The sequence below is a fragment of the Globicephala melas genome, chromosome X (assembly GCF_963455315.2).
Source record: "Globicephala melas chromosome X, mGloMel1.2, whole genome shotgun sequence".
NCBI classification, from domain to species: Eukaryota; Metazoa; Chordata; class Mammalia; order Artiodactyla; family Delphinidae; genus Globicephala; species Globicephala melas.
The window spans coordinates 114,015,734-114,033,828 of record NC_083335.1 but is presented as its reverse complement, the minus strand read 5'-3'; the positions used below and the strand labels follow the sequence as shown (position 1 = coordinate 114,033,828).

At 40.6% G+C, this 18,095-nt stretch overlaps 1 protein-coding gene across 4 annotated transcripts in view; it reads left to right on the top strand.

The window, feature by feature from the left end:
• The window catches only part of OFD1 (OFD1 centriole and centriolar satellite protein), a 63,611-nt gene that overhangs the window by 27,226 nt on the left and 18,290 nt on the right, over window positions 1-18,095 (top strand). For all 4 annotated transcript variants that reach the window (XM_030848140.2, XM_030848138.3, XM_030848139.3 and 1 more), the window contains 2 exons: window positions 9,878-10,008; window positions 10,543-10,654. In XM_030848140.2, the coding sequence (XP_030704000.1) occupies window positions 9,878-10,008; window positions 10,543-10,654 (243 nt within the window). The remainder of the gene's footprint in view (window positions 1-9,877; window positions 10,009-10,542; window positions 10,655-18,095) is intronic.

Genomic DNA, 18,095 nt, shown 5'->3' with positions numbered 1-18,095 from the left:
TTTTTAAACTTATTATTTATTTTATTTTTGGCTGAGTTGGGTCTTTGTTGCTCCACGTGGGCTTTCTTTAGTTGCAGAGAGCGGGGGCTCCTCTTCATTGTGGTGCACAGGCTTCTCATTGCAGTGGCTTCTCTTGTTGTGGATCATGGCCTCTAGGTGTGCGGGCTTCAGTAGTTGTGGCTCGTGGGTTCTAGAGCACAGACTCAGTAGTTGTGGCACGTGGGCTTAGTTGCTCCGCAGCATGTGGGCTCTTCCCGGACCAGGGCTCGAACCCGTGTCCCCTGCATTGGCAGGCGGATTCTTAACCACCGCGCCACCAGGGAAGCCCTGTTTATAGACATTTTGATGATGGCCATTATGACTGGTGTGAGGTGATATCTCATTGTAGTTTTGATTTGCATTTCTCTAAAAACTAGCAAAGTTGAGCATCTTTTCATGTGCCTGTTGGCCATCTGTATGTCTTTGGAGAAGTGTCTATTTAAATATTTTTCCCATTTTTTGATTGGGTTGTTTGAGCTGCACAAGCTGTTTGTATATGTTGGAGATTAATCCCTTGTCGGTTGCTTCATTCGCAAACGTTTTCTCCCATTCTGTGGGTTGTCTTTTCATTTTGTTTATGGTTTCCTTTGCTGTGCAAAACCTTTTAAGTTTAATTAGGTCCCATTTGTTTTTTCTGTTTTTTTTAATTTTCATTACTGTAGGAGGTGGATCCAAAAAGATACTACTGCAGTTTATGTCAGAGTGTTCTGCCTATGTTTTTCTCTAAGAGTTTTATAATATCTGGCCTTACATTTAGGTCTTCAATCCATTTTGAGTTTATTTTTGTGTACGGTGTTAGAGAATGTTTTAATCTCATTCGTTTACATGTAACTGTCCACTTTTCCCAGCACCACTTGGTGAAAAGACTGTCTTTTCTCCATTGTATATTCTTGTTCCTTTGTTGTAGATTAATTGACCATAGGGTCATGGGTTTATTTCTGGGCTTTCCTGTTCATTGAGCTATATTTCTGTTTTTGTGCCAGTACCATACTGTTTTGATTATTGTAGCTTTGTAGTATAGTCTGAAGTCAGGGAGTCTGACTGCTCCAGTTCCGTTTTTCTTTTTCTTTCTTTTTTTTTTTAAATTTTTTTAGTTTAATTAAGTTATTTATTTGGCTGCGTTTGGTCTTCGTTGCAGTGAGCGGGCTTTCTCTAATTGTGGCGAGTGGGGGCTACTCTTTGTTGTGATGCATGGGCTTCTCATTGTGGTGGCTTCTCTTGTTGTGGAGCACGGACTCTAGGCGCACAGGTTTCGGTAGTTGTGGCTCGTGGGCTCTAGAGTGCAGGCTCAGTAGTTGTGGCACATAGGCTTAGTTGCTCCGCGGCATGTGGGATTTTCCTGGAGCAGGGCTTGAACCTGTGTCCCCTGCATTGGCAGGCGGATTCTTAACCACTGCACCACCAGGGAAGTCCCTTCAGTTGCGTTTTTCTTGCTCAGGTTTGCTTTGGCTATTCGGGGTCTTTTGTATTTCTGTACAAATGAAAATTTTTTTTCTTCTAGTTCTGTGAAAAATGCCATTGGTAATTTGATAGGGATTGCATTGAATCTGTAGATTTCCTTGGGTAGTATAGTCATTTTGACAATATTGATTCTTCCAATCCAAAAACATGGTATATCTTTCCATCTGTTTATGTCATCTTCAGTTTCTTTTATCAGCATCTTATAGTTTTCAGAGTACAGGTCCTTTGCCTCCTTAGGTAGGTTTATTCCTAGGTATTTTATTCTTTTTGATGTAATGGTAAATGGGATTGTTTCAGTAAAGGTGCACCTTTACTGAATTCATGGTTGAGCTCTAGTAAGTTTTCTGGTAGCATCTTAAGGATTTTCTACGTCTAGTATCATGTCATCTGCAAACAGTGACAGTTTTACTTCTTTTCCAGTTTGGATTCCTTTTATATCTTTCTCTTCTCTGATAGTTTTGGAAGTCCTATGCACAGCAATGTTGTTTCAAAGTGGTGAGAGTGCATATCCTTGTCTTGTTCCTGATCTAAGAGGTAATGCTTTCAGCTTTTCACTGTTCAGTATGATGTTAGCTGTGGGTTTGTCATAGATGGCCTTTATTATGTTGAGGTAGGTTCCCTCTATACCCACTTTCTGTAGAGTTTTTATCATAAATGGGTGTTGAATTTTGTCAAAAGCTTTCTCTACATCTATTGAGATGATCATATAGTATTTGTTCGTCACTGATCGATTTATGGATATTGAAAAATCCTTGCAACCCTGAGATAAATCCCACTTGATCGTGGTGTATGGTCCATTTAATGTATTGTTGGATTGATTCAGTTTGCTAGTATTTTGTTGAGGATTTTCGCATCTATGCTCATCAGTGATATTGGCCTGTACTTTTCTTGTGGTATCCTTGTCTGGTTTTGGTGTGAGGGTGATGATGGCCTCATGAAATGAGTTTGCGAGTGTTCCTTCTGCAGTTTTTTGGAATAGTCTCAGAATGATAGGTGTGTTAACTCTTCTCTAAATGTTTCATAGAATTTGCCTGTGAAGCCATCTAGTCCTGGATTTTGTTTGTTGTTAGTTTTTGTGTGTGTGTGTGTCTTATTTTTTATTGAAGTATAGTTGAATTACAATGTTGCATTAATTACTGCTGTATAGCAAAGTGACTCAATTCTAGATATATATACATTCTTTTTAGTATTCCTTTCCATCATGGTTCATCACAGGATATTGAATATAGTTCCCTGTGCTATACAGTAGGATCTTGTCGTTTATCCATTCTATATATACCAGTTTGCATCTGCTAATCCCAAAGTCCCACTCCTACCCTCTCCCACCCCCCCTCACCCCCTTGGCAACCACCAGTCTATTCTCTATGTCCCTGATTTTGTTCCTCTTTCATAGATAAGTGTCATATTTCATTTTATTTTTTACTTCTTTCAAGTCACTTAACCTTTTATTTTAGTTTTTTTAATTAATTTTTGGGCTTCACTGGTGGTGCAGTGGTTGAGAGTCCGCCTGCCGATGCAGGGGACATGGGTTCGTGCCCCAGTCCAGGAAGATCCCACATGCCGTGGAGCGGCTGGGCCCGTGAGCCATGGCCGCTGAGCCTGTGCGTCTGGAGCCTGCACGTCCGGAGCCTGTGTTCCACAACGGGAGAGGCCACAACAGTGAGAGGCCCGCGTACCGCAAAAACAAACAAACAAAATTTTTATTGGAGTATAGTTGCTTTACATGTCATATTTTATATTGCACATATAAGTGATATCATATGGTATTTGTTTTTCTCTTTCAGACTTACTTCACTTAGTATGATAATCTCTAGTTGCATCTGTGTTGTTGCAAATGGCATTATTTCGTTCTTTTTCATGGCTGAGTAATATTCCATTGTATATATGTACCACATCATCTCTTATCCATTCATCTCTTGATGGATATTTAGGTTGTTTCCATGTCTTGGCTATTGTGAATAGTGCTGCTATGAACATAAGGGTGCATGTATCTTTTTTAATTAGAGTTTTCTCCAGATATATGCCCAGGAGTGGGATTGCTGGATCATATGGTAATTCTATTTTTAGTTTTCTGAGAAACCTCCATACTGTTTTCCACAGTGGCTGCACCGACTTACATTCCCACCAACAGTGTAGGAGGGTTCCGTTTTCTCCACATCCTCTCCAGCAATTTGTCATTTGTAGACTTTTTAATAATGGCCATTCTGACCACTGTGCGATGGTACCTCATTGTGGTTTTGATTTGCATTTCTCTAATAGTCAGCCATATTGAGCATCTTTTCATGTGCCTATTGGCCCCCTCTATTTATTTTTTGGAGAAATGTCTACTTCAGTCTTCTGCCAATTTTTCGGTTCCATTGTTTGTTCTTTTGTTGTCGAGCTGTGTGAGCTGTTTGTATATTTTGGAAATTAAGCCCTTGACAGTCGCATCATTTGCAAATATTTTCTCCCATTCTGTACGTTGTCTTTTTGTTTTGTTTACAGTTTCCTTTGCTGTGCAGAAGCTTGTAAGTTTGATTAGGTCCCATTTGTTTATTTTTGCTTTTATTTCTATTGCCTTGGGAGACTGACCTAAGAAAACGTTGGTACGATTTATGTCAGAATGTTTTGCCCCTGTTGTCTTCTAGACATTTTATGGTGTCATAGCCTATGTTTAAGTCTTTAAGCCATTTTGAGTTTATTTTTGTGTATGGTGAGAGGTCGTGTTGTAACTTCATTGATTTACATGCAGCTGTCCAACTTCCCCAACACCAGTTGCTGAAGAGTCTGTCTTTTTTCCGTTGTATATTCTTGCCTCCTCTGGCGAAGATTAATTGACCATAGGTGTGTGGGTTTATTTTGGGGCTCTCTGTTCTGTTCCATTGATCCATATGTTTGTTTTTGTGCCAATGCCATGCTGTTTTGATTACTGTAGCTTTGTAGTATTGTCTGAAGTTTGGGATGGTTATGCTCTTCAAGTCTTTTAATCACAGTTTCAATTTCAATACTTGTGATTGGTCTGTTCTTACTTTCTATTTCTTCCTGGTTCAGTCTTGGAAGATTTCACCTTTCTAAGAATTTGTCTATTTATTCTAGTTGTCCATTTTATTGGTAGATAGTTGGTTGTAGTAGTCTCTTATGATCCTTTGTATTTCTGTGGTGTCAGTTGTAACTTCTTTTTTGTTTCTAATTTTATTGATTTGAGCCCTCCCTTTTTTTCTTGATGAGTCTGGCTAAAAGTTTATCAATTTTCTTTATCTTTTCAAAGAACCGTCCTTCAGTTTCATTGATCTCTTCTATTGTTTCCTTCATCTCTCTTTCATTTATTTCTGCTCTCATCTTTATGATTTCTTTCCTTCTACTAACTTTGTGTTTTGTTTGTTCTTTCTCTAGTGGCTTTAGGTGTAAGTAACCTTAGGTTGTTTGAGATTTTTCTTGTTTCTTGAGGTAAGATTGTATTGCTATAAACTTCCCTCTTAGAACTCCTTTTGTTGCATCTCATAACTTTTGGATTGTCATGTTTTCGTTTTCATTTGTCTCTAGGTATTTTTTGATTTCCTCTTTGATTTCTTCAGTGATCCATTGGTTGTTTAGTAACATATTGTTTAGCCTCCATGTGTTTGTGTTTTTTCGTTGTTTTGTTGTAGTCGATTTTTAATCTCATAGTGTTGTGGTAGGAGAAGATGCTTGATATGATTTCACTTTTCTTAAATTTACTGAGGCTTGCTTTGTGACCAAGCATGTGGTCTATCCTGGAGAATGTTCCATGTGCACTTGAGAAAAATGTGTACTCTGCTGCTTTCAGATGGAACGTTCTATAAATATCAGTTAAATCCATCTGGTCTCATGTGTCACATAAGGCCTGTGTTTCCTTATTGATCTTCTGCCTGTATGATCCGTCCATTGATGAAAGTGGGGTGTTAAAGTCCCCCACTACTACTGTGTTACTGTCGATTTCTCCTTTTATGGCTGTGAGCATTTGCCTTCTATATTGCTCCTGTGTTGGGTGCATAAATACTTAAAATTGTTATATCTTCTTCTTGGATTGATCCCTTGATCATTATGTACTGTCCTTTTTTGTCTCTTGTAATAGTCTTTATTTTACAGTCTATATTGTCTGATATGACTATTGCTACTCCAGCTTTCTTTTGATTTCCATTTGCATGGAATACATTTTACCATCCCCTCACTTTCAGTCTGTATGTGTCCCTAGATCTGAAGTGGGGTTCTTGTAGACAGCATATATACAGGTCTTGTGTTTGTATCCATTCAGCCGGTCTATCTTTTGGTTGGAGCATTTAATCCATTTACATTTAAGGTAATTACTGATATGTACTTACTGACGTTTTGTTAATTGTTTTGGCTTTGTTTTTGAAGGTCTTTTTTCTTCCCTTCCTCTTTTGTTCTCTTGTGACTTGATGTCTGTCTTTAGTGTTGTGTTTGGATTGCTTGTTCTTTTTTGTATGTGTATCTATTGTACATCTTTGGTTTGTGGTTCCCATGAGGTTTTGATATAGCAGTCTGTATATGTACAAGATTGCTTTAAGTTGCTGGTCTCTTAATTTCCAGTGCATTTCCAATATCCTGCATTTGTATTCTCCTCTTCCCATGATTGCTGGTTTTGATAACATATTTGTGTGGGGGTGATTTCCTACCTTTGTTTTATGTTTGCCTTTACCGATGAGCTTTCCCATTCATAATTTTCTGGATTCTAGTTGTGGCCTTTTCTGCCTAGAGAAGTTCCTTTAGGATTTGTTGTAAAAGCTGGTTTGGTGATGCTGAATTCTCTTAGCTTTTGCTTGTCTGTAAAGCTTTTGATTTCTCCATTGAATCTGAATGAGAGCCTTGCTGGGTAGAGTATTCTTGGTTGTAGGTTTTTCTCCTTCATCACTTTAAATATATCTTGCCATTTCCTTCTGGCCTGCAGAGTTTCTGCTGAAAAATCAGTTGATAACCTTATGGGAATTTCCTTGTATGTTATTTGTTTCTTTTCTCTGTTCTTTGTAATATTTTATCTTTGTCTTAATTTTTTGGTCAGTTTCATTAATATGTGTCTTGGCGTGTTCCTCCTTGGGTTTATCCTGTATGGTGCTCTCTGAGCCTCCTGGACTTGAGTGTTTCCTTTCCCATGTTAGGGAAGCTTTTGGCTGTTAGCTCTTCAAATATTTTCTCAGCCCCTTTCTCTCTCCTCTCCTTCTGGGACCCCTTTAATGCCAATGTTGTGGATTTAATGTTGTCCTAGAAGTCTCTTAGACTGGCCTCATTTCTTTTCATTCTTCTGTCTTTATTCTGTTCCTCGGCAGTGATTTCCACCAATTTGTTTTCCAGCTCACTTACTCGTTCTACTGCCCCATTTATTCTGCTATTGATTCCTTCTAGTGTGTTTTTCATTTCAGTTATTGTATTGTTCATCTCTGTTCATTAAAGCTTCTAACTCTTTATTAAACATTTCTTGTATCCTCTTGGTCTGTGTCTCCATTGTTTTTCTTCTTGGTCTTGGATCATCTTTACTATCATTACTCTGAAATCTTTTTCAGGTAGGTTGCGTATCTCCGCTTCACTTAGTTGTTCTTCTGGGGTTTTATCTTGTTCCTTAGTCTGGAAGATATTTCTCCACTGTCTGGTATTGTCTCACTTGCTGTGTTTTTGTGGTCTCCATTCCTCAGGCCGTAGGATTATAATTCTTCTTGGTTCCGGTGTCTGTCCCCTGGTGGGTGAGGTTGGTCCAGGGGCTTGTGCAGGCTTTCTGGTGGGAGGAACTGGTGCCTGCACACTGGTGGGTGGAGCTGTGTCATGTCCCCCTGGTGGGCAGGGCCATGTCAAGGGGTATGTTTATAGGTGGCTCTTGGCTCAGGACAACTTTAGACAGCCTGTCTCCTGATGGGTGGGGCTGTGTTCCTACCCTGTTCATTGTTTGGCCTGAGGCGTCCCAGGACTGGAGCCTGCAGGCTGTTGGGTGGGGCTGATCATTGGTGCCAAAATGGAGACACCCCCCCCACCCCCACCCCCGGGAGAGCTCACGCCCAAGAGTTTTCCTTTGGGCCCCACGGTGAGCCACAGCCGACCCCCGACTCTGCCAGAGACCCTACAGTACCCGCAGGTAGGTCTGGCCCAGGCTCTTACGAAGTCAGTGCTTTGCCCTGGGTCCCAGTGCACATGAAACCTTGTGTGTGGCCTCCAAGAGGGCCATCTGTTTTCCTCAGTCCTGAGGAGCTCCTGCACTCGAGCCCTGCTGGCCTTCAAAGCCAAATGCTCTGGGGGGCTCCTCCTCCTGATGCCAGGCCCCCAGGCTGGGGAGCCTGACGTGGGGCTCCAGACTCACTCATGTGGGAGAACCTCTGTGATAGAATTACTTTCCAGTTTGTGGATCGCCCACCTGGAAGGTATGGGATTTGATCATAATGCAAAAGTGAACTTCCTAATGTCTCACTGTGGCTTCTTCTTGGTCTTTGGATGTAGAATATCTTTTTTGGAAGGTTCAAGTCTTTTTTGTCAGTGGTTGTTTAGCAGTTAGTTGTGATTTTGGTGTTTTCATAAGGGGAGGTGAGCTGAAGTCCTTTTACTCCACCATCTTGTCTCTCCCGCCAGTCCTGAAGAAACATTTTAAAACTGTCCGAATTTGCCCCTCCAGATGGTACCGGGCTTCCCTTGCCCTCTGACTGCTGGTCAGGTGTGCCGAGTGCCCGCAAGCACTGGGAGGGAGGGAGGAGAGAGGTCAAGGTTGTTTGCCCTCCTGCCACCTCCATATACAGCGTCCCTGGGCTGGCCCTGCGCCTTTCAGCCATGCAAGGTCCGAGTGTTTGTGGGATGGCCTCTCTAGCATTCTGCAGCAGCTCGCTCTCTCCAGTTCTGGGAGGTCCTGCCTCCCCGGCCCTCTAGGCCCAAGGGCTACAAACAGCATGGCTCTGCTAGTAGCCTAGGGAACTATGCCATCCTTTGTGGCTACGGACCCAGCCTAAGTCAGTCTGTATTGAAGGGTTCTCCGATGACCTGAATTGGGCATGCCGTCTGTTTTCTGCCTGGACCCTGAGAGCCCCTGACAGATGCACAGATAGAATTGGACCTCAGGGCAGTCATTGACAGGTTTTGGTAGAGCACTCCTTATCTGCCTCTGTAGGGAGAAGAGGCGGGCTTTCAACTTAATTTGAGGATTTGAAAGAATTGTATTACATGGAGAAGGATGTGAGAATAGTAAAATTTGCATTTATGTGCATTAAATTATTTTGTTTTGAAATTTGTGAGTCAGAATTGCCTGTAGTCCATTTGATAGAATTAATACAATATTGTATGCATACAAAAAAAAGAAGAACAATTTGAAACTTGTTTGGCTGCTTTTAAAAGTCAAGCGACGGAAGTCAGAAAGAGAAAGACATATAATATTGCTTATGTGAAATCTAGAAAAATGGTACAGATGTGACCTTATTTGCAAAGCAGAAATAGAGACACAGATGTAGAAAACAAACTTATGATTACCAAGGGGGAAAGGGGGTGTGGGATGAATTGGGAGATTGGGATTGACATATATACACTACTATGTATAAAATAGGTAACTAATGAGAACTGACTGTATAGCACAGGGAACTCAGTGCTCTGTAGTGACCTAAATGGGAAGGAAATCTAAAAAAGAGTGGGTATATGTATAACTGACTCACTTCGTTGTACAGCAGAAACTAATACAACATTGTAAAGCAGCTGTACCCCAATTTAAAAAAAAATAGGTAAACAATAAGGACTACTGTATACCACAGGAAAGAATACTCAATATCTTGTGATAACCTATAATGAAAAAGGATCTGAAAAAGAATATATAGGGCTTCCCTGGTGGCGCAGTGGTTGAGGGTCCACCTGCTGATGCAGGGGACGCGGGTTCGTGACCCGGTCCGGGAGGGTCCCACATGCCGTGGAGCGGTTGGGCCCGTGAGCCGTGGCCGCTGGGCCTGCGCGTCCGGAGCCTGTGCTCCGCAACGGGAGAGGCCACAACAGTGAGAGGCCCCCGTACCGCAAAAAACGAAAAAAAAAAAAGAATATATATTATGTATATGTATAACTTAGTCACTTTGGTGTACACTTGGAACTAGCACAACATTGTAAATTAACTAAACTTAAATTAAAAAAAAAAGTCAAGGGCTTCCCTGGTGGCGCAGTGGTTGAGAGTCCGCCTGCCGATGCAGGGGACACGGGTTCGTGCCCTGGTCCAGGAAGATCCCACATGCCGCGGAGCGGCTGGGCCCGTGAGCCATGGCCGCTGAGCCTGCGCATGCGGAGTCTGTGCTCCACAACGGGAGAGGCCACAGCAGTGAGAGGCCCGCGTACCGCAAAAAAAAAAAAAAAAAAAAAAAAGTCAAGCGAAATGAAAACACTTCAGGTTGGTAACGACCAGGCTCTTCTACTTTCTTAGGCATAGCTCAGCCATCTCCTAAACTGCTGATTTTTCAGAAAGAATTACAGAAAGCAGAAAATGCTATCACCTCGGAGCATAAGGAGTTTGCAACCCAGAAACAAGCTCTGCAACAACAACTACAAAGTGAAGTGAGTATTTCTCCTTGAGCACCCAGGGATCAGGCCAGTCCACTGCATAGACGTGTGAACTTGGCACATGCCACACTGGTGTGAGTGGGATTTATTTTAACATCAGATATCCCTTAAGGTGCTAAAGGGTGTCCTTTCTCCTCTGAGAGAAACTGTCCAGTGGTCATGTGACTCTATATTCATAATAGTCACAAAATCCAGAGGCAAGCAAACTCACACACAAAATTTTCCAAGTCCTGATGGTGCCCACAGTGGAAGTGTCTCGATGCTCACCCTGTGACTTGGAAATACTGCTGCCCTCTCTCTGGTGTCTTCCCATGCCCTGGAGTAGCTGCTCTGACGTGCATGTAAGAAGAAATGGAAACTTGCATCATCGGTCGTCATTTTAAAGGGACCCTGTGGTTTACGGGTATAAAGCTGCTCAGAATTGGCAAAACAAAAAGAGAGAATAAGCCCAATGAGAGAATTGTTCCCTTTGAAGTGAGCTGTGATTTGTTTTATGTTGATTTTTTTTTCTTCTCTAATTCTCTGCAGATTGAGCACTGTGCCCAGCTGAAGGCCCGGATATTAGAATACGATGCTTCTGTCAAGAGGTTAACTGTGCAGGTTACCGATTTAAAATTGCAACTGAAACAAACTCAGATAGGTTAGAGACATTTTTAACCTGTGTGTGTGTGTGTGTGTGTGTGTGTGTGTGTGTGTGTGTGTGTGTATGTGTGTGTGTGTGTAAAACTTCTGACATTTGTGGAAATGTAATAATTGTTACTCATTGAATTTTCAGTAATTCTCATAGTAGAGGTAAAGCCATAGAGCCGTGGGCCATCTTAGAAGTCAAACTCCCTGTCCATTTCACGGATACCAGCCAGGTCATCAGCTGAAGTGACTTGCTTTCACAGGTGCCCCATGCTTGGGGGAGCCTCATGCCCCAGATAGGAAAGGTGTGGTAGTGATGCAGAGGCCCCCAAATTCTTCCTGGACCTAGGTTTTCCTGTTTTATTTGCTACCCTGATAATAAGAGCAGTCTACTCTTCAGTGGTTTTATATACTCCTTGCCAGGTGTATATACCTGTGGGAGAAGCAGAGTGCCCTGGCAAAAAGAGGGCTGCCGCTGGAATCAGAAAATTTGTTTTGTACCCCAATTTTGAAGTTAGTTGTTTGGCCTTGGACATGTTGCTTTTAACTTCCTTGGGCCTCAGTTGCCCCCTTTGTAATGAGGATAATAATACCTTCTGTGCCATGGAGGACGAAGGGGAAAGGTGATTGGCTCCAGTACAGTGCCTGGGGCATATGAAACACTGGGGAGATGGCCAGTGCTACCATCTGATTACTATGTCTTCCTGTGGATGCGTGACATCTGCCCCTCCTCCTTCATAACAAGTGTTCCGAGGCTGAGACACTTCCTTTAGCTGCTTCCAAGCTCAGTGGAAGTTCCTGAGTGTTCGTGATTTTGAGCCTTCTTCAGTTCCTTCTTCCCACTTAGGCCCTTGGCCCCTTCTCCCCACGCCACTTTTATTGTGGTCTCTTTACTCATCTCTACTCTTTCCCGTTCCTCATTTTCTCTCCACAATTCTGCCTTTGCCAAACTGCCCACAGCTGAAGCCTGTACCAAGCTCCTGTCATTAGAAATAGTTTAATGAGGTTGGAAGCTTCTGGAACATGGGCATCACAAGCATCTGTCCCGTGGCATCATCAAGGTGGCTTTGCAGGAGAGGAGTGATCACATTTACTGGCTTTGCATTAGGCCAGCACAGTGGCTCGATGCCTCGCTAACTGGGGGATTCAGCCGCAGTCCCCCATCCGTGGCATGGGAGCCGTGAGAGTTCTGGGCCCACAGTGGTGTCCTGACCGCATGTCCTCCTTATCTGAGACTCAGGCCGTATGCAGTGGATTTTGCCGCAGCCCTGGGAGTTCGGGGGCAGCATCCTGTAGTGCGACGCGTTCATTATTTTGAAGTCAAATGTGTGAACATTCATGCTGGGTGAAATAATTAAAGATTATAAATGGGTTTATATCAGCTCAGGTCAGATTTTTCAACCACATGAGTTCAAGTCTGGTTAGGCTTTGTCCCCTAATACATTGTAAATACCTTTTCAGTTCTCAAAGCTTTTAGATTTCAAGGTCGTGCATAATGGATTGTGAAATAATAACATGCGTTACGAATGAAGGCATATGAAGCAGTAGCTGGTACACATGAGCTCTCAAGTAAATGTTAATAATTACTGTTATGACCGTGCTTTCACAAACTATTTTATTTTTTTATTTTTATTTATTGAAGTATAGTTGATTAACAATGTTAATTTCTGCTGTACAGCAGACTGATTCAGTTACACGTATATATATATTCTTTTTGATACTCTTTTCCATTATGGTTTATCATAGGATACTGAATATAGTTTCCTGTGCTATACAGTAGGACCTTGTTGTTTATCCATTCTATATATAATAGCTTACATCTGCTAACCCCAACCTCCCATTCCATCCCTCCCCCAACCCCCTCCCTCTTGGCAACCACAAGTCTGTTCTCTTTGTCCATGAGTCTTTCTGTTTCGTAAATGTGACACAATTGAACACATCTTAGATTCCACATGTGGTATCACATGGTATTTGTTTTCTCTTTCTGACTTACTTCACTTGGTGTGATATTCTCTGGTTGCATCCATGTTGCTGCAAGTGGCATTATTGTCTTCTTTTTTTTTTTTTACAGCTGAGTGATATTCCATTGTGTGTGTGTGTGTGTGTGTGTGTACCACATCTTCTTTATCCATCCATCTGTTGATGGACATTTAGGTTTCCATGTCTTAGTTCTTGTAAATAGTGCTGCTATGAACTTATGGGTGCATATATCTTTTTGGATTAGAGTTTTGTCTGTATACGTGCCCAGGAGTGGGATTGCTGGATCATATGGTAATTCTATTTTTACTTTACTGAGGAACCTCCATACTGTTTTCCATAATGGCTGTACCAATATACATTCCCACCAACAGTGTAGGAGGGTTCCCTTTTCTCCACACCCTCTCCAGCATTTGTTATTTGTAGATTTTTTAATGATGGCTATTCTGACTGGTGTGTGGTGGTACCTCATTGTAGTTTTGATTTGAATTTCTCTAATGATTAGAGATGTTGAGTGTCTTTTCATGTGCCTATTGGCCATTTGTATTTCTTCTTTGGAGAAATGTCTACATAGGTCTTCTGACAATTTTTTGATTCCGTTGTTTGTTTTTTTGTTGTTGAACTGTATGAGCTCTGTGTATATTTTGGAAATTAAGCCCTTGTTGGTCACATCGTTATCAAATATTTTCTCCCGTTCTGTGGGTTGGCTTTTGTTTCATGGTTTCCTTTGCTGTGCAGAAGCTTGTAAGTTTGATTAGGTTCTGTTTGTTTATTTTTGCTCTTATTTCTATTGCCTTGGGAGACTGACCTAAGAAAACATTGGTACGATTTATGTCAGAGAATGGTTTGCCTGTGTTCTCTTCTACATATTTTATGGTGTCATGTCTTATGTTTAAGTCTTTAAGCCATTTTGAGTTTATTTTTGTGTATCGTGAGAGGGTGTGTTCTGACTTCATTGATTTATATGTAGCTGTCCAACTTTCCCAACACCACTTGCTGAAGAGTCTGTCCTTTTTCCATTGTATAAGTATATTCTTGCCTTTTTTGTTGAAGATTAATTGACCATAGGTGTGTGAGTTTATTTCTGGGCTCTTTATTCTGTTCCATTGATCCATATGTCTGTTTTTGTCCCAATACCATGCCGTTTTGATTACTGTAGCTTTGTAGTATTGTCTGAAGTCTGGGAGGGTAATGCCTCCTGCTTTGTGTTTTTGCCTTAGGATTGCTTTGGCAATTCTGGGTCTTTTATGGTTCTATATAAATTTTAGGATTATTTGTTCTAGTTCTGTGAAAAATGTCATGGGTCGTTTGATAGGGATCGCATTAAATCTGTAGATTGCTTTGGGTAGTATGGCCATTTTAACAACATTCTTCCAATCCAAGAGCATGGGCTATCATTTCTATTTCTTTGAGTCATCTTCAGTTTCCTTTACTAATGTTTCATAATTCTCAGCGTATAAGTCTTCCACCTCCTTGGTCAGGTTCATTCCTAAGTATTTTATTTTTTGAGGTGTGATTTTGAAAGGTATTGTTTTTTTACATTCCCTTCTGTTATTTCTTTGTTAGTGTAAAGAAATGCAACAGATTTCTGTATGTTAATCTTGTATCCTGCTACCTTGCTGAATTCGTTTATCGGTTCTGGTAGTTTTTGTGTGGCGTCTTTAGGGTTTTCTGTATATGGTATCATGTCACCTGCATATAGTGACCATTTTACCTCTTCCCTTTCAATTTGGATACCTTTTATTTCTTTGTCTTGTCTGATTGCTGTGGCTAGGACTTTCAGTACTATGTTGAATAGAAGGGGTGAGGGTGGGCATCCTTGAGTTGTTCCAGATTTTAGCAGGAAGGCTTTCAGCTTTTCACTGTTGAGTATTACATTGGCTGTGGGTTTGTCATAAGTAGCTTTTATTATGTTGAGACATGCTCCCTCTATACCCACTTTGGTGAGAGTTCTTATCATGAATGGATGTTGAATTTTGTCAGATGCTTTTTCTGCATCTATTGAGATGACCATGTGGTTTTTGTCTTTTCTTTTGTTGATATGGTATATCACATTGATTGATTTGCATATGTTGAACCATCCTTGTGAAGTTGGGATGAATCCCACTTGGTCGTGGTGTATGATCTTTGTATGTGTTGTTGGATTCGGTTTGCTAATAGTTTGTTGAGGATTTTTGAATCTATAGTCATCAGAGATATTGGCCTGAAGTTTTCTTTTTTGGCGGTGTCTTTGTCTGGTTTTGGTATCAGGGTGATGGTGGCTTCATAGAATGTGTTTGGGAGTGTTTCCTCCTCCTCAAATTTTTGGAAGAGTCTGAGAAGGATCAGTATAAGTTCTTTTTTGTATGTTTGGTAGAATTTGGGTGTGAAGCCATCTGGTCCTGGGCTTCTGTTTGTAGGGAGTTTGTTGACTACAGATTCTCTTTCACTTCTAATATCCGTCTGTTGAAATTCTTTATTTCTTCTTGATTCCATTTTGGTGGGCTATATGTTTCTAGAAAGTTGTCCAGTTCTTCTAGGTTGTCAAATTTGTTAGCATATAATTGTTCATAGTATTCCCTTAGGGTTTTTTGTATTTCTGTGGTATTGGTCGTTATATCTCCTTTTTCCTTTCTTTATTTTGTTTCGTTGGGTTCTCTGTCTTCTTGGTGAGCCTGGCCAGAGGTTTGTCAATCTTGTTTACCCTTTCATAGAACCAGTTCTTGGTTTTATTGGCCTTTTCTATTTTTTTAATCTCTATTTTCTCTCTCATCTTTATTATTCCTTCCTTCTGGTGACTTTAGGTTTTGTTTGTTCTTCTTTTTCTAATTTTTTTAAGTGGTAGGTTAGGTTTTTTGTTTGACACTTTTCTCATTTTTTTTGTTTTTTTGTTTTTTTTGAGGAAGGCCTGTATCACTATGAACTTCCCTCTAAGAACTGCTTTTGCTATGTCCCATAGATTTTTTATGGTTCTGTTTTCATTGTCATTTGTCTCGAGGTATTTTTTAATTTCCTCTTTGATTTCATCACTGATCCATTGCTTTTTTTTTTTTTTTTGGCGGTATGTGAGCCTCTCACTGTTGTGGCCTCTCCCGTTTGCGGAGCACAGGCTCCGGACGCGCAGGCCCAGTGGCCATGGCTCACGGGCCCAGCCGCTCCACAGCACATGGGGTCCTGCCAGACCGGGGCACGAACCCGCGTCCCCTGCATTGGCAGGCGGACTCTCAACCACTGCGCCACCAGGGAAGCCCGATCCGTTGCTTTTTTAGTAGCATGTTGTTTAGTCTCCATGTAATCGTTTTTTCTCATTTCTTTTTCTGTGGTTGATTTCTAGTTTCATGCCACTGTAGTCAGAAAAGATGCTTGAGATAATCTCTGTACTCTTAAATTTGTTGAGGCTTTTTTTGTGCCCTAGTATGTGGTCAATCCTAGAGAATGTTCCATGTGCACTTGTGAAGCATGTGTATTCTGGTTTTCTTTTTGTTTTGTTTTGCATGTAGTGTTCTGAAACTATCAGTTAAGTCTAACTGTAGTGTTGTTTAGTATCTCTGTTGCCTTACTGATTTTTTTTTTTTTTTTTTTTTTTGTCTACAAGATCCATCCATTGATGTGAGTGGGATGTTTAAGTTTCCTACTATTATTCTTGTCAGTTTCTCCCTTATGTCTGTTAGTATTTGTTTTATGTATTTGGGTCCTCCTGTATTAGGTGCATATATGTTGATGTCTGTAAAATCCTCTTCTTGTATTGATCCTTTTATCATTGTATAGTGTCCTCCTTTATCTTTCTTTATGGCCTTTGTTTTAAAGTCTATTTTGTCTGATGTGAGTATTGCAACCCCTGCTTTCTTGTCATTTCCGTTTGAATGAAATATCTTTTTACATACCCTCACTTTCAATCTATGTGTGTCCTTTGCCCTAAAGTGGGTCTCTTGTAGTCAGCCTATTGTAGGCTCTTGTTTTCTTTTTAATCCAATCTGCCACTTTGTGTCTTTTGATTGGAGCATTCAGTCTGTTTACACTTAAGATGATTATTGATAGATACGTATTTATTGCAGTTTTAAGCCTTGTTTTCCCATTGATTTTATATTTGTCCATTTGTTTTTGTTTTTCCTTGGGTGGTTTGATGATTTTCTTTTGTATTATGCTTACGTTCTCTTGTTTTTGTTTTTTTGTGAATCTGTTGTATGTTTTTGATTTGTGGTTACCCTGTTTTCAAGTATATTAACCCCATTCTGTATCTACTTGCCTTAGACTGGTAGCCATATAGCCTGAAACGCATTCTAGGAAATGAAAAAATAATCTACGTTTTCTTAATCTCCTCCCCCACATTTTAAGATTTTGATGTCCCCTTTTACATCTTTATATTCATTCTTTTGCTGTTCATTGTGGTTATCGTCATTTCACAGAAATTTTTTGATTCTTTTTTAATCTGTGTACTGGCTTATTTAGTCGATTTGCTTTTTCCTCTTTTCTATTTAGAGAAGACCTTTCAATGTTTCCTTTAGGATAGGTTTAGTGTTGCTGTATTCTTTTAGTTTTCACTTGTCTGAGAAATTCTTAATCTCTCCTTGTATTCTAAATGATAATTTTGCTGGGTAGAGTATCCTAGGTTGCAGATTTTTCCCTTTCAGGACTTTGAATCAATCCCTCGCCACTCCCTTCTGGCCTGCAGTGTTTGTGTAAAGAAGTCAGCTGATAGCTTTATGGGGGTTCCCTTGTAATTAACTCCTTGTTTTTCTCTTGCTGCTGTTAGCATCTTCTCTTTAACTTTTACCATTTTTATTATAATATGTCTTGCTATAGGTCTCTTTGGGTTTACATTGTTTGGGACCCTCTGTGCCTCCTGCACTTGGATATCTGTTTACTTCTTGAGGTTTGAGAAGTTTTCAGCCATAGTTTCTTCAAATACATTTTCGATCCCCTTTTCTCTTTCTTCCACTTCTGGAATCCCTATTATGCATAGATTGGCACACTTTATATTGTCCCATAGTTCTCTTATATTGGTTTCATTTTTTTTTTCATTTTGCTTTCTGTCTGCTGTCCTGATTGGGTGATTTCCATTATTCTATCTTCCAGATGATTTATTCGTTCTTCTGCATTATTTGTTTTGTTGTGGCCATGCTGCACAGCTTGCGGGATCTTAGTTTCCTGACCAGGGATTGAACCTGCACCCTCGGCAGTGAAAGCGCAGAGTCCTAACCACTGGACCACCAGGGAATTGCCTGTTCTTTTGCATTATTCATTCTACTATTCTTTGCCTTTAGTTCAGTTTTCGTCTCGGCAAATGAGTTTTCTAATTTTTCTTGGTTCCTCTTTATAGTTTCTAGTTCCTTTTTACAGTATTCTGCATTTTTGTTGATATCCTTTCTTAATTCCTTCAGTATTTTCCTCATCTCCTTTTTGAAATTGGTGTCTAATAAACTGAAGAGATCTGTTTCATTGTTTGTTCTTTTAGGGGAATTTTCTTGGTCTTTTAACTGGGAGTGGTTCCTCTGCTT